Source organism: Penicillium riverlandense (genome assembly GCF_028828495.1).
Source record: "Penicillium riverlandense strain IBT 135883 chromosome Unknown utg000007l_segment0_segment0, whole genome shotgun sequence".
NCBI lineage: Eukaryota > Fungi > Ascomycota > Eurotiomycetes > Eurotiales > Aspergillaceae > Penicillium > Penicillium riverlandense.
In genome coordinates this window covers 3199993-3212757 of record NW_026643198.1, presented here as the reverse complement: position 1 = coordinate 3212757, position 12765 = coordinate 3199993, and the positions used below count along the sequence as shown (strand labels likewise).

The 12765-nt window shown below is 54.9% G+C and overlaps 6 protein-coding genes across 6 annotated transcripts; 3 read left to right on the top strand and 3 right to left on the bottom strand.

Moving 5' to 3' along the window:
- Positions 1-346: 346 nt before the first annotated feature.
- N7474_008879 (oxidoreductase, short-chain dehydrogenase/reductase family) lies at positions 347-1431 on the top strand (the record flags this gene model as incomplete). Its single annotated transcript, XM_057200289.1, has 4 exons — positions 347-401; positions 455-893; positions 946-1190; positions 1244-1431. The coding sequence occupies 4 exons, from the start codon at positions 347-349 to the stop codon at positions 1429-1431; spliced, it is 927 nt and encodes a 308-aa protein (XP_057050990.1).
- A 413-nt stretch (positions 1432-1844) lies between these two features.
- Positions 1845-2700, bottom strand: N7474_008878 (NuoB/complex I 20 kDa subunit family protein; the record flags this gene model as incomplete). Its single annotated transcript, XM_057200288.1, has 4 exons — positions 1845-1939; positions 1987-2342; positions 2397-2598; positions 2658-2700. The coding sequence occupies 4 exons, from the start codon at positions 2698-2700 to the stop codon at positions 1845-1847; spliced, it is 696 nt and encodes a 231-aa protein (XP_057050989.1).
- A 421-nt stretch (positions 2701-3121) lies between these two features.
- Positions 3122-3760, top strand: N7474_008877 (uncharacterized protein; the record flags this gene model as incomplete). Its single annotated transcript, XM_057200287.1, has 3 exons — positions 3122-3166; positions 3223-3513; positions 3569-3760. 3 exons carry the CDS (start codon positions 3122-3124, stop codon positions 3758-3760), a joined length of 528 nt encoding a protein of 175 aa, XP_057050988.1.
- A 66-nt stretch (positions 3761-3826) lies between these two features.
- On the bottom strand, positions 3827-4975 carry N7474_008876 (ACP S-malonyltransferase; the record flags this gene model as incomplete). Its single annotated transcript, XM_057200286.1, has 1 exon — positions 3827-4975. One exon carries the CDS (start codon positions 4973-4975, stop codon positions 3827-3829), a length of 1149 nt encoding a protein of 382 aa, XP_057050987.1.
- A 360-nt stretch (positions 4976-5335) lies between these two features.
- N7474_008875 (putative nuclear pore complex subunit Nup133) lies at positions 5336-9456 on the top strand (the record flags this gene model as incomplete). The annotated part of the gene is made up of 3 exons (XM_057200285.1): positions 5336-5614; positions 5821-9115; positions 9167-9456. 3 exons carry the CDS (start codon positions 5336-5338, stop codon positions 9454-9456), a joined length of 3864 nt encoding a protein of 1287 aa, XP_057050986.1.
- Positions 9457-9682: 226 nt separating this feature from the next.
- On the bottom strand, positions 9683-12663 carry N7474_008874 (arylsulfatase; the record flags this gene model as incomplete). Its single annotated transcript, XM_057200284.1, has 10 exons — positions 9683-9932; positions 9985-10135; positions 10397-10431; positions 10484-11147; positions 11197-11272; positions 11326-11384; positions 11435-11506; positions 11554-12269; positions 12329-12473; positions 12528-12663. The coding sequence occupies 10 exons, from the start codon at positions 12661-12663 to the stop codon at positions 9683-9685; spliced, it is 2304 nt and encodes a 767-aa protein (XP_057050985.1).
- Between the last annotated feature and the right edge of the window lie 102 nt (positions 12664-12765).

The window sequence follows — 12765 nt, the reverse complement described above, 5'->3', positions numbered from 1 at the left end:
GTCACCGTGATGAGGTGGGGCTTGACTGCCACTGCATCCGTCATTCAGCCACCACCCAAACCGACTTTGCGCTGGATCGCCAACCCGCACCTAGACCAGACAGAGGCAGCATTGGGGTGAATTGGTCTTTGGCGGCTCTGGCCTCCGAGCGCGCTCTCCCACTAAAACAGACAGCGTCTCTACAATAGGCGCGATGGAAACGCGGTGGGAGGCGTCATGGTGACATGTTTTCCCCGAGAGACCTTAGATAAAGCTTTGGCCGAATCGCTATCGTTCCGACCATGCTCGAGAGATAGACCTCGCTCTACAATTCGAAAAGCTCATTGGTATCCGACAGACCACCAAGATGGTCCAATACACTGAGAGACCAGCCAGCGGGGCGAAGTCCCAGTTTCAACCAGGTACATATCACTCCCCTGGAACACCGTCGGAGACGCATTCTAACATGGACTAGGACACAAGATCCCCATTCAACACATGGACAAGCCAGGGCTACAGCTGGACATGGAGGACCCCAAGCCCGTCTCCTCCTATATCCCCACAGAGGATGGCGGGTACCAGCTCTACAAGGCCGCGGGCAAGCTCCAGGGCAAACGAGCCGTCGTCACCGGCGGCGACTCGGGCATTGGGCGGGCCATTGCCATCCTGTATGCGATGGAAGGCGCATCAAGCATGATTGTTTACTTACCCTCGGAGGAAAAAGACGCCCAGGATACCAAGAAAGAAGTCGAGGCGGCCGGCCAAAAATGCCATTGCCTGGCAATGGATCTGCGGAACAAGGACAACTGTCGCAAGGTCGTCGACGCGGCGGTTCAGTGTATGGGCGGCATTGATATCTTGGTGAACAATGCTGCTTTCCAGAATATGCTGAACGACATTGGGGAGCTGGATGAGTAGGTTCATCTGGACTACACGCCCTCGCTGCAGGTACTGACTGGGAACCAGGGCCCAATGGGAACGAACTTTCGACACCAACATTCACCCCTTCTTTTATCTGGCCAAATATTCTCTCCCCCATATGAAGAAGGGTTCCACGATCATCAACTGTGCGTCGGTCAACCCGTACATCGGCCGTGGTGATCTCCTGGATTATACCTCGACCAAGGGCGCGATTGTCGCATTCACACGAGCTCTATCTAACCAGCAAATAAAAAAAGGCATCCGAGTCAATTGCGTGTGCCCTGGTCCCAGTATGTTTCCAATATCCCCTTTGCGAAGTTGGTTGCTCACACAAAGCTCTTAGTTTGGACTCCCTTGATTCCATCGACAATGCAGACGTCTGCCATGGAAGAGTTCCATGCTGTGCCTATTGGCCGACCAGGACAGCCTAGTGAGGTTGCTACATGCTTCGTCTTTCTGGCAAGCCAAGATAGTAGCTATATCTCTGGCCAATGTCTGCATCCCAACGGCGGTGTGATGGTCAACGGCTAAATGAGAGTGGAATCGACGAGACAGGAGAAAGGGCAGAACGAAGCAAGAAAATCCCTGCATATAAGCAGAAATCGGTGTGCAGTATACGAGCTAGCGCAGAAATTGTCCCATATTCAAGCCAATAGAAGATCCTTGGATGAACAAATGCCTAAAGTAGTCCATGTCAATATATTGATTTGCCATGTCGGCATATGTAAGAATCAGACTAAAACAGCCTAGAGATGTGAGTGCTTTTTCGGGGAATGGGGGAGAACGACGTTTGAGCCGCAGAAAAGGGAACAAAGGAGAAAGCTTGATATTGATATACAGCGTAATAAGACACAAAAGGCTCCACAAGGGGCTGGGCTATCAGACTGATGATCCTCAAAAGAAGGTATGACATGGTAATTTCAGTCCTGGGTCCCGAGGCACGTCTAGCGTCGGTACCACATCCGTGTGATTCTGGTGTGTCTCATCTTCTTCTGTAGCTGGAAGATGCCATACATCAGGGCTTCCGATGTGGGAGGGCCTTGATCCAGTTAGTCACACTCGATAGAATTGATGGAGATTACTCACATCCAGGGACATAAACATCAACCGGCACAATCCGGTCACAGCCTCGAACCACCGAGTAGCTGTAGTGGTAGTAACCGCCGCCATTTGCACAGCTGCCCATGCTGATCACCCAGCGCGGCTCAGGCATTTGGTCGTAGACCTGGCGGAGAGCGGGGGCCATCTTGTTGGTCAAGGTACCGGCCACAATCATCACATCAGATTGTCGGGGGGAAGCACGGAAGATAATTCCCAGGCGGTCCTGGTCGTATCGGGGGGTGGAGAGGTGCATCATCTCCACGGCACAGCATGCCAAACCGAAGGTCATGGGCCACAGAGAACTTTGGCGGGCCCAGTTGGCAACTTGATCCAGAGTGGTTCTGCCAGGCAGTCAGTATACGGGCCAGGTCGAATCAGCCAACAGGAGCACGAACAGGACATATTGCATGGCACCCTCCTTCTTCTCCTGACTAGGCAATGGCACTTCCTTGCGGGCCTTGCCAGAAGCTGTAAGCTGCGAGCCAGACTGTGACTGGCGTTCGAGTGCTGTGGCGGATTTGATTGACGAAGTTGAGAGGGCGGCAATGGGCTGGGCTCGGGGGAGGGCCAGGGCCAGGGCTAGACGTGGGCGGGCCGCTTGGGTCCAATGTCAGCAGTGGTTCTGCAAGGGATCTCGAATGGCACAAGAAGCCTACCGCACAGGGCGCCCGAGATGGCCGGTTTCGCCATGGGCAGCATGGTTGTGGGGGACACCTCCTGCGGTGGGAAAAAGCTGGAAGGTCAATCGAAGCCCCCGGATGACAGCGACCGGGTTCTATTGCAACCTGGCCTAGATGGGCACGGGCTTCGGAGAGGGGAGAGTTGAGCTTGGGGGGGGAGGGAAGCAGGAAGAAGTGGCGGGCGATGATGGGAAAGACCAGGAGGACGAGAGAAAGGTAGGTCAGGTCAGGATGTGGTAACATACTGCTTATGTCATGAAATCTGCCCGTGTTTATTGGAGGTTATGTGACGGTACGGTAAAGGCGGTGAGTGGCTTGTCAATGGAATTTAAGGGCACGGTCATTGGGCGGCGGATGGGCGGTGGCCTGGGGCAGTATCATTGAACTGACTTGACTGAACTCCCCGACTTACTACATCAGCTATACCTGATGTGAACACCATGGCAGGCCCCAAGATCGCCTGCATCGGCGTGATCGGGAAAGCCGTATGTATACTCCTGGACAACCAGAAAAACCTCTGCTAATACCCATCCCATCCCAGGACAACCCTCTCCACGTCTCCCTCTTCCCTCCTTATTCGGACTCGACCATTGAGTTCTCCTTCTTGCTGAATTCCTGCCTGGATATCTTTGAGATCCGGCGGAAACACACCTCTGTGGATCAGGATCTGGGTCTACTGCAGGCGATCGACGAGAGACTGGCGGCCTATGGCTGGCTGACCACCACGGGAGTGAAGCTCTTGATCATTGTGGATCTAATTGGCCAGGACGAGGGCACCGGGAGCTCAGCAAGCCCGGCGATCAGTGGCTTGCGAGACTCTGATCTGAAGCCGGTTGGTTTCCCCTCCTATAAAGCGATTCTGTCGCACTCACTGACAGGATTGACAGGCCTTCCGAGCATTGCAGAGCGCCTATATCCAACTGCTACAGAACCCGTTCTACTCTCCCGATGATCATACACCACTGCCAGGTCACACCGTCGAACCCTCTTCTACATGTCAGCAGATATTCAATCCCAAATTCGCGGCCGATGTCAAGCGCATTGGAGACTCGTGGGCGCCAGGCATTGCGGTTATGTAGATTTGTATCATCGTCATGGAATAGATTCAGAGAATTGGGAAAATAAATAAAATCATGGTATCATAGCTATACATGGATGGGGGGCGAGCCTTCTGGAGTCCTGGGCTCCGTCCGCTCCAAGGCGAGGATGGTTTCTTCCACCTCGCGAGGATCCGAAATCGCCCAGACGCCGCCTCCCTTGGTGTCGACGCGGCCAACCTCCTTGCCAACCAAGTTTCGTCCGATCTTGCCGGGTCCAATGCCAACCCACCGGCGTACTCCCTGATCCTGATGGAGGTAGCGGATGCTGTCCCACCATCGGACAGTATCGATGCACTGTCGGGAAAGTAGATCTTTAAGGTCCTCTTTGGACTGAAACGGTTGTGCAGAGACGTTCGAGATGCACGGAATCAATGCGGGGAAGCGAACATCGATATTCTCCATGGCGTTTCTCATATATTCTGCCGCTGGTGCCATCACGGGGCTATGAAACGGGCTGTCACTTTTCAACCTCACGGCGCGCGGATCATGTCCTCCAAATTGACGGAGCTGTACAAGAAGTGTTTTGATTCTTTCAATGCTGCCACTGAGTACGATTTGATTCTTCGAATTGATGTTGGCCACTACCACCTGTTGGATTGGCGGCACTGCGTGGCTGGAATCGTCCTCACGCGTTCCGAGACTGAGAAAGTCTTGGACAGTTTTCAGTAAACTCTCCAGGTGGTCGGGCTCACAGATGAGTGCCACCATTCCGTAGCTGTCGCCCGATTGCTTGGCGACCGCTCGTGTGCACTGAGCCATCACCTCAGCCCGGCGCCGAACCAATCGAAGAGCATCTCCGAATCCGAGGTAGCCGCCGGCGACCAGCGCGGAGAACTCTCCCAGGCTGTGCCCGAGAGTCACGTCCACGCTCGACTGAATATCGAATCCAAAATCATGCTCCAGAATACGGAGGATGAGTACTGACACCGCCATGACTGCGGGTTGTGAATGTTCAGTGCGATTCAATTCGGAGTTGGGACCGTCCGATATGATGCGCGAGAGTTTGAATCCTAGGATGGTATCCATCTCATCCAGAATTCTGGTCGCGGTGTGGGGGAAGCTGTCCACCCAGGCAGTTGCCATGCCTACTCGTTGTACCCCATGTCCAGGAAAGAACAAAGCCGTAGATAGGCCACGATGGGAGATCCCTGAGGTGGTAAGACGTGCTGGGGTGAATGAGGGACGCCGCCACATCGCGATGGCCGCTCCCAGGCGGCGGGACTTAAAAGGAGACATGTGGACTAGACTGCCGAACGCATGGCTACCCGTGACGGTTTGGAGAGAACACGGGGAAGGGACATGGTGGGAGTGGTTAGTCGAGCAACTAGTAGACGATTCAACTCATGGTTGGTTGTGCTGAGGAGACAGAGGGATGGGAGGGCTGGCCATACCTGGCTCACCGCCTTCGGGCAATATGGGCGCGCTGCTGCTTCTTATTTACATCTTCCCTTTCCTGCAACTGCTTTCGCTTCTCCGTCCTCCCTCCTTCCCCACCTCACCTGGCCTGAACTCGGCCAGCGCGTGCTTGCTGAGCTCCGCTGCTTGTTCGCGAAAATGTTCGTCCCCAAAGCAGCTGCTCCTGGCGCACGCAGCACTCGTCGGCGCCAGCGAACAAGCTCGGACGATTCCGTCAAGCCGCCCAAGGCTAAACGACAGCGCTCGGTGCTACGGCAGAAAGATGACTCCCCGTCAGATGCCCAGTTAGCTGGTTTGCCACTGAGTGGCCCTGGCGATGTGACCACGGATTCGATGGAAACGGAGTTTCACCTGCCTCTCCGAGGCAGCAAACAGACTGAGGGCCTCAAGAATGACAAGGAGGGTGCAATTCTTCTAGTCAGTGGCCTCTGTGAATTTTCTTTTCCACTTACCGCCCTAGGTTTGTAAGTAACATTGGCTAATGCCCGTCGAAAAAACAGTCCAGCACAGATTACTACACCGTGGAGCAACTTCCAGCGTTGCCGGATCAGATTCGAGGATTGCAGTCAGGTAACTACCGTTCTTATGCCGTCGTTGGCTGTTATTGACCCTGACCATTAGAGCCTCTTCGATGTTTTTTCGGACCTGGCCACGGCCATGCCTTGGCCCTGACGCGCTCCCATGCAATTGTATGGCCCTACTCGGCACCCACTTCGTCCCCCTCCTCCTCGGAAACATTCACTGTCTCGATCCCCGAGTCATGCAGAGACCACAACGGCCCAGTTCCACTTGGCATCCTGTTGTCTACCGTGACAGGAGGACATCCAGGTCTTCTCGTCCTCATTCCTTCTACTGGTAAAATAATTTACTGGGAAACGGTGTCCAGCATCGCGTCGCTGGGCTTGTCTCGACAAAAGCAAAATGGTATTCAGGGGTCGATCTCTGGCTTGCTTTCTGGTGAACATGCCATAGATATCATGAACGGCGAGCCCTCTGGAATCATTGCGACATTTTCTTCCGGACGAGTGGCGCACATTACCGTGAGGGATTCTCAAGGGAAACCCTCTGTGCTTGTCAATTTCCTTCGCAGCACAGTCGGTTCTGGGGGTGGCGGGTTTCTCGGTGGAATCAAGAATGTTCTCGGGGGTGGCTCCTGGAGAAAAGAGGTCACCGCCGTGCGAACGGGAGCCTGCCATCAACGAGGCCAGCGAGATGTGGTTATTGTGACTTCGACTGGTCTGCTCGAAATCTGGGATACGCACTGGAACCATGGCAACGCCCTGAAAAAACGATACGATGCTAAGGACGATATCGCAGCCGCGATCGCTCAGAATCATGTGAATACGACTGGTGAACTAGACCTCAAGGTCATGGATTTTGCTTTTCCTGCGCAGCAGCAGGCCTTCGATGAGAACACCTCTCCGGTTTCTGAAGAATCATGGCGGCTTTTCTTGGTTGTTGGTTCTCCTCAATGGTTAGAATCCAAGAGACTCTTCCTGGTCCAGATCTGTTTGTCCGGGAGTGAATGTCGGATTCTATCAACACACCCCGTGGACCTTCACAGTGTGCCTGCGGGGCTGAACGAATTCAAGCCGAAGATATTTGTTCCCCGGTCTGAGGAGTCCGCTTTCATCCTACTCGGACAGTCTCTGATCATGCTGTCGCTCACGAGTGTGGAGGAGACACCCAGCTCGCAATTGCTTCTGGACTCCAACAAATCACTGTCTTTGCAGGACACCATTCACTTGCGATCGGGCAAAGACTACGAAATCCTCGGTTGTGGCTCAGAAGACGAGCCTAGTGGGGATTCGTATGGCGCTTGTGTCCTCATGGTTCGGAACTTTGGCGTTCTTCGCGTCACCGTATTCCCTCGCGATCAGGTAGAGGGCGATGTTGAAGAGGCCCAGGCGACCGCCAAGCACAAGCTCGAGCAGGCAATTTTCTTTGGCACAATGGCTAAGAACCCTTTGAACCTTGCAGGCGAGAGTGGGTTTGACTTCTCTCCTGCTGAAATCGAGCAAGCCGCTCTTGAGATTTGCCATGAGACGATGCGATCAGACTCCAAATTCATTCCGCGTACAGCGATTTCCATCGAACAGAACTTGCGGTTAAGAGCGAAAGCCCTCGATGATCTGATCTCCCTACTATGTCGCAAAGGCAACCCTCTCAGCCGCCCAGCCCGATGGGAATTGTTATGGGCTGCCGAAAAGATCGCTGCCCAGAAAGCCATGTGGAAAGTTGGAGAATCTTTCAGAGGAGAAGGCGAGAAGCCTTTTCTCAACACTGTAATTGAGTCGATGAATGATCGGTTCAAAACAAGGCTTGATCCCCAGCAGGGCGAAACTGACCCCGTACGCCAATGGTTCCTGAAAGATTCCTTTCAAATGGAACACATCATTCCATGGATCATGAAAGCGATCAAACCTCGGAGAGGCAACTCTTCGAAACAAGCTCGGAAGCTGTCAGAGCAAATACTGGAGGCCAGTGAGATTTCACTGGCGATTATGGAGACCGCCTTCCGATACCGTGATGAACACGCCGGATTGTATGGACTCGGCGAGGATTTTCTGGAGGATGGTGTCTTGGCCGATGGCTATGAGGATCTCCCCGAGTTCTGGACATCGAAAGCAGTCGGTTACACCGAAACAGGGCATCTGCTCGACTGGGAGCTCGACAGCTGCCGGGCGTGGATTCAGCAACGGGCGTCAAATGCGGACGGGCCGGACGCGCAGGTCTTGAAAAATATTGCGGGAAATAGTGCCCGGCATCTGCGCGTACTCGGCCAGATGCATTGTGAAAGATTTCGCTGGCTAGCTGCCCAAGAAGACCCCCAACTCGTGGATGAAAGCGCCTCCATTGAGCAAACGCATACCAAAGAGCGCAAGTGGCAGTTGTTCAAGCTGGCGGGCATTGGGCACCTCCAGGACGCACTCAGTCTAGCAGAAAGATTCCGGGACATGGAGGCTTTGGTCGAACTCGTGATCGAGCTTCAGGATCAAATGAAGAACCAAGGCTCCTCCGCGGATGCCGCCCCCAATGGGGACCGTGAAGGCGTTGTTGAGCAAAGAATCTCACAGTATTTTGAGACGTTCGGCGAACCATGGGCCAACGCGTATTTCTCGCGGCAAATCTCGATGGGGCACCCTGGGGCGTTGCTCTCCATGAGAAAATACCAACCTTTTGTGACCCGTTTCCTACGGAAGAGTCCAGCTTACTTACGGCTGAGTTGGATCAACGACGTGGTGGGCGAGGATGACTATGATACCGCTGCAGCGTCCTTGGAGCAACTGGCTCTCAGCAGTGAAACAAACCTTTGGAGCCACCAGGTGGAGATCTCGCTCGCGAAACTCGGTCGACTCGCTTCATGGGAGCGGTCTCAAACTCAAGACCCTCATCCTGCTTCACGGGAAGACATCCAGCGTCTTGACGATCACACCGCGATCGATGTGATCCAGCAAGATCTCTACAACTACATCCGGCCGGTGTTTGAAGGTGCAATTGACAAGAAGGCAGAAGTTGAGCTGGCCCTGGATTATTTCGGGAGCTATCTTTCGGAGGACCGACCTTCCCTTCACGAGATCCTGAATGAAGCTCTCACCACGATGATCAACCGACAGGTGGTTGGCGCTGATGACCTCCTGGATCTGTTGACGCTTATGGATCCTGCGCGGACTTCTGAAGACAAGGACAGCGAGACCCACCACGAAGTTTTCTACCAAGCACTACAAGTTCTGGAGCGCGGACGCTACGCTCAGCAGAATGTGTCGTTTGAGTCGGCTTTGCGGAAGTTGATCTGGCGGCGGTGCATGATCCGTGATGACTGGGAGGCTCGAGGGAAAGCGGCCGAGGAAGCAAACGGCAATTCCGATTCGTCTGCCACCGAGACCGCTCTCCATTACACGCTGAGCCTCTGCTTGGGTGAGTGGTGTCGTTATGTTGTCGCCGGGATGAGCCTAACATTGTCTACAGAAAACCGCGAGATGACCGGCCCATCTCTCTACCAACCTCTTTCCCCGGCCGAGGCTCTGATGAGTGAGTCTGAATCGGAGGTTCTGGTCTCACGCTTCCGCCCAGAGCAACGGGCTCGCATTGCCCTGGACCTCCAGCGGGAGGACGATCTTCTCCGCCAGTACATCGAAACCGGCAAACTCGATTTCTGGTATCAAAATCTCCTAGCCTCTGCCGACGCGCGATCCTCCGCGTCCCGTGCCACCGACGCCACCTCCGGGGATGCGAGGGCGCGATTGACCTGGGTTTGATGGGAGGGAGGGCAGTTTCAGGCGTTTCCTCGAAGGGACGGGATGTGTATGTAACCACATGTACGGAATATCTTGAATCTTAGTCGCAGACCATAATCATTCTACATGGAATCAGGTGGACAGGATAGGCAGTGATACAAGTGATATTATTGATTGCAAGCTATCTTTCAGGTTGGGACGGCCGTATCATCCGGCGCCTCGCCGGTCCGGTCCCTCTCCCCCGAGCTTAGAGACGCATTCCCCCGTTGTCGGTCTCGCTACCATTGCTGCTGGTGGTGTCCACCTTGGTGACGGTGGTTTCGTTCGCCAGGGCTTCATCTGAGGGGCCGTGGAACTGCTCCTCAAAGACCGGCTCCGGATCGACGGTCTCGAATTTGGTGCGAAAATCGGCCAGACCCTGGGTGCTGCTGTTGGAGCGGCGCCTGGCATTGGTGAAGGTGTAGCCATAGTCCTGGACTTCATCTCCGGAGCGGCCCCTGATGGGTTGTGAGTCTCATTGCTTGCCGGGGGAGGCCACAGCACACTGACCAATTGCCCTTGCCGCCACCATCCTTCTTGGTCTTACGTGGATCCGCATCGGTTGGACCCGACTTGGCAAAGTAACGGGGCAGCTGGTCTTTGGGGGCGATGATGCCCTCTACCTGGTGGTCACGGTCATTCAGCTTGTGGGAACGAGTCACTAGGGTCAAGTTAGTTAGTTGGAGATAATGGAACGAGAGAGAGGGAGGAAGATGTACTATTTATTTGATAGATGGTTGGTAATGGGAGTTGCAAGTGTCAGTGAGAGAGAGAGAGAGAGAGAAAGGAAGGAAGATAAAAGAGCAGAAGAAGGGGGCACTCGTGACCTCATACTGGATGAGGGGGAAGGGAATCCGATACCCGCCAGATACCTGCTGACGTCGTAGTCCAATGTATGACATCCCAAGTACCCGCTTCGTACCGCCCCTTGCAGCACTCCACTTTCCCCGGATTGCGCTATCCGCATTGGTCGTAGGGAGGATGTCTAGATACTTCCACCCACGCCTACGGGGGGCACTTTCTCGCGGCCGTCTCCCCCTGCCGCACCTGCATCCACGCCTGGGTCTGCGTAATCGCATCCCCCCCAATGATCCCCTCATCGTCACAGCCATCCCATTCCTCCCCCACAAACCGGATCGGCATGCCCCAGACCACCCCGGTGGCTTGCCGATATTCCTCCCAGATCTGCGTCAATTCCTGAACCTTGTCCGGCATGCGGTCCGACAGATCCTCCACCTCCCCGGGATCTTTCTCCAGATGATAGAGCTGCCACTTCCCGTCCTCCCGCCCCCCAGCAAACGGCTCAACGTGCACCAGCTTGTACGGGCCTTGCCGCACCGCTCCCCGACCAAAGAGCTCCCATCCCATGGTGCCATCATCTCCATGGATGGACGTGGCTGCTGTCGTGCCAAGGCTCTTATTATCCTGCATGAAAGGAACCTGGATCACCGGGTCAGCGTCTTCGGGTGCAGATTGGAGGCCAAAACTGACCCAGGATCGGCCACGCATGGAAGCCACGGCTCGTCCTCGATAGCTCCCATTCCCTGCTCCGGCGGCTGGATGTTGGACGCCCGCCAGATCGAGGATCGTGGGGCAGATGTCCATGACCGTGGAGAATGACTTGACCAGGGCGCCGCCCTGCTGATTCTGGTGAAACTTGGGGTAGTGGACAACTGCCAGCGGGTGAGTATGCTGGTTTTAAAGCAGTGCAGCGGGACTCACTGAAAGGCACCTTGATTCCGCCCTCGGTGCTATAATATTTGTACATTCTGGATGGTGCAGTCGAGGCTTGGGCCCACTGGTACCGATTTTCAGCCGGAGGGGAATGCCATTGCCGGGAAGGAAACTTACCCTGGTGCCATACCACACAAAGGAGTCGGGATTGCCGATATTGTCGATGTCGTTGTTATCTGCCAGAGTCAGCACGTCTCCAGATCGACCGGGTCTCTGGTCCACTCACAGTACGTGTGGATGACTCGCATCAGATCGGCGCCCATGGTGGGCAGCGCCTCGTACGCAGCCCCTTCGGCTCCTGGGACAAAGGTCAGAGAGAAGATGATGAGGATCCAGTCGACTCACCGTTATCAGACTGGAAGATGATGAAGGTGTTTTCAAACTCCCCAATCTGCTTCAGGTAGCGAACAATCTTGCCCACGTTCTGGTCCATGTTGTCGACCATGCCGGCAAAGCACTCCATGGCTCGGGCAGAGGCTCTCTGCTCGTAGGTGTCCATGTCCTGCCATCTCTTGATCGCCTCCGGTGCAATCACCTCATGGGGCGTGATGTCTTGATCCACAATCCCGAGCTTTTGAAGGGACTCGAGTCGCCTCAACCGGAGCGCATCGGGGCCGTCGTCATACATACCCCGGTAGCGCTCCCGGTCCTCACGGCTACACTGGAGGGGCCAGTGGGGAGCAGAAAATGGCAGGTATGCAAAGAACGGTTTCTCCTTGTTCTCGGGCGTCCGCTCGTCGAGGTACTTGATGAGGTTGTCGGTGTAAAAATCGGACGTGAAGAAGCCATTCGGGTCCTGGTTCATGTTGGGCTCAATCTCGACTCTCTTGCCGTCTTCGGTATACAGCGGAGGGATCCGGGTGAAGAAGTTGATGTAATCTTTACCGAATTGGGGCTCGTATCCGTAGTGATTTGAGCACCCTGGAAGCAAGGCAAATGACCGATCAAAGCCTCGCTCGGCTGGGTTGTTCTCCGGGAGAAGACCGAGGTGCCATTTCCCGCTGAGCAGCGTATGATACCCACCGTCCTGAAGCAATTCCGACAGCGCCGCAACGTCGTGGCTAGTCACATTGGTCAGCGCCGATTGATGATGTCGAGGCCAAGCCCCAAGAAGACAAACTTGAGAAACCCTTCGTGGCCCGGAACGTTCCAACGTTCGGGATCACGTCCCTTCTGCTCGCTCATGACCCCCACCCCGGCGATGTGGCTGTCGGTGCCAGACAGCAGCATTGCTCTCGTCGGACTGCATGCGGCAGCCGTATAGTCTATTATTCCATGCGGTCAGCCTATTGAGCCCGATGCGGGTCATGACCACTGACAGTTGGTGAATCGGGCCCCATCCGCGGCCAATTGGTCCAAGTTCGGGGTGCGAATCTCCCCGCCATACGACCCCAGGTCACTGTAACCGAGGTCGTCGGCGACGATAATTAAAAAGTTGGGACGTTTGGCAGCCATTGTGAGCGGTTAGTTATGGGACTTGGACCGGCACAGAGTGACAGGGTCAAATTATTTAAATACATGCTGTCCCACCGTCGCGTACATCGGCTACAAGGGAGA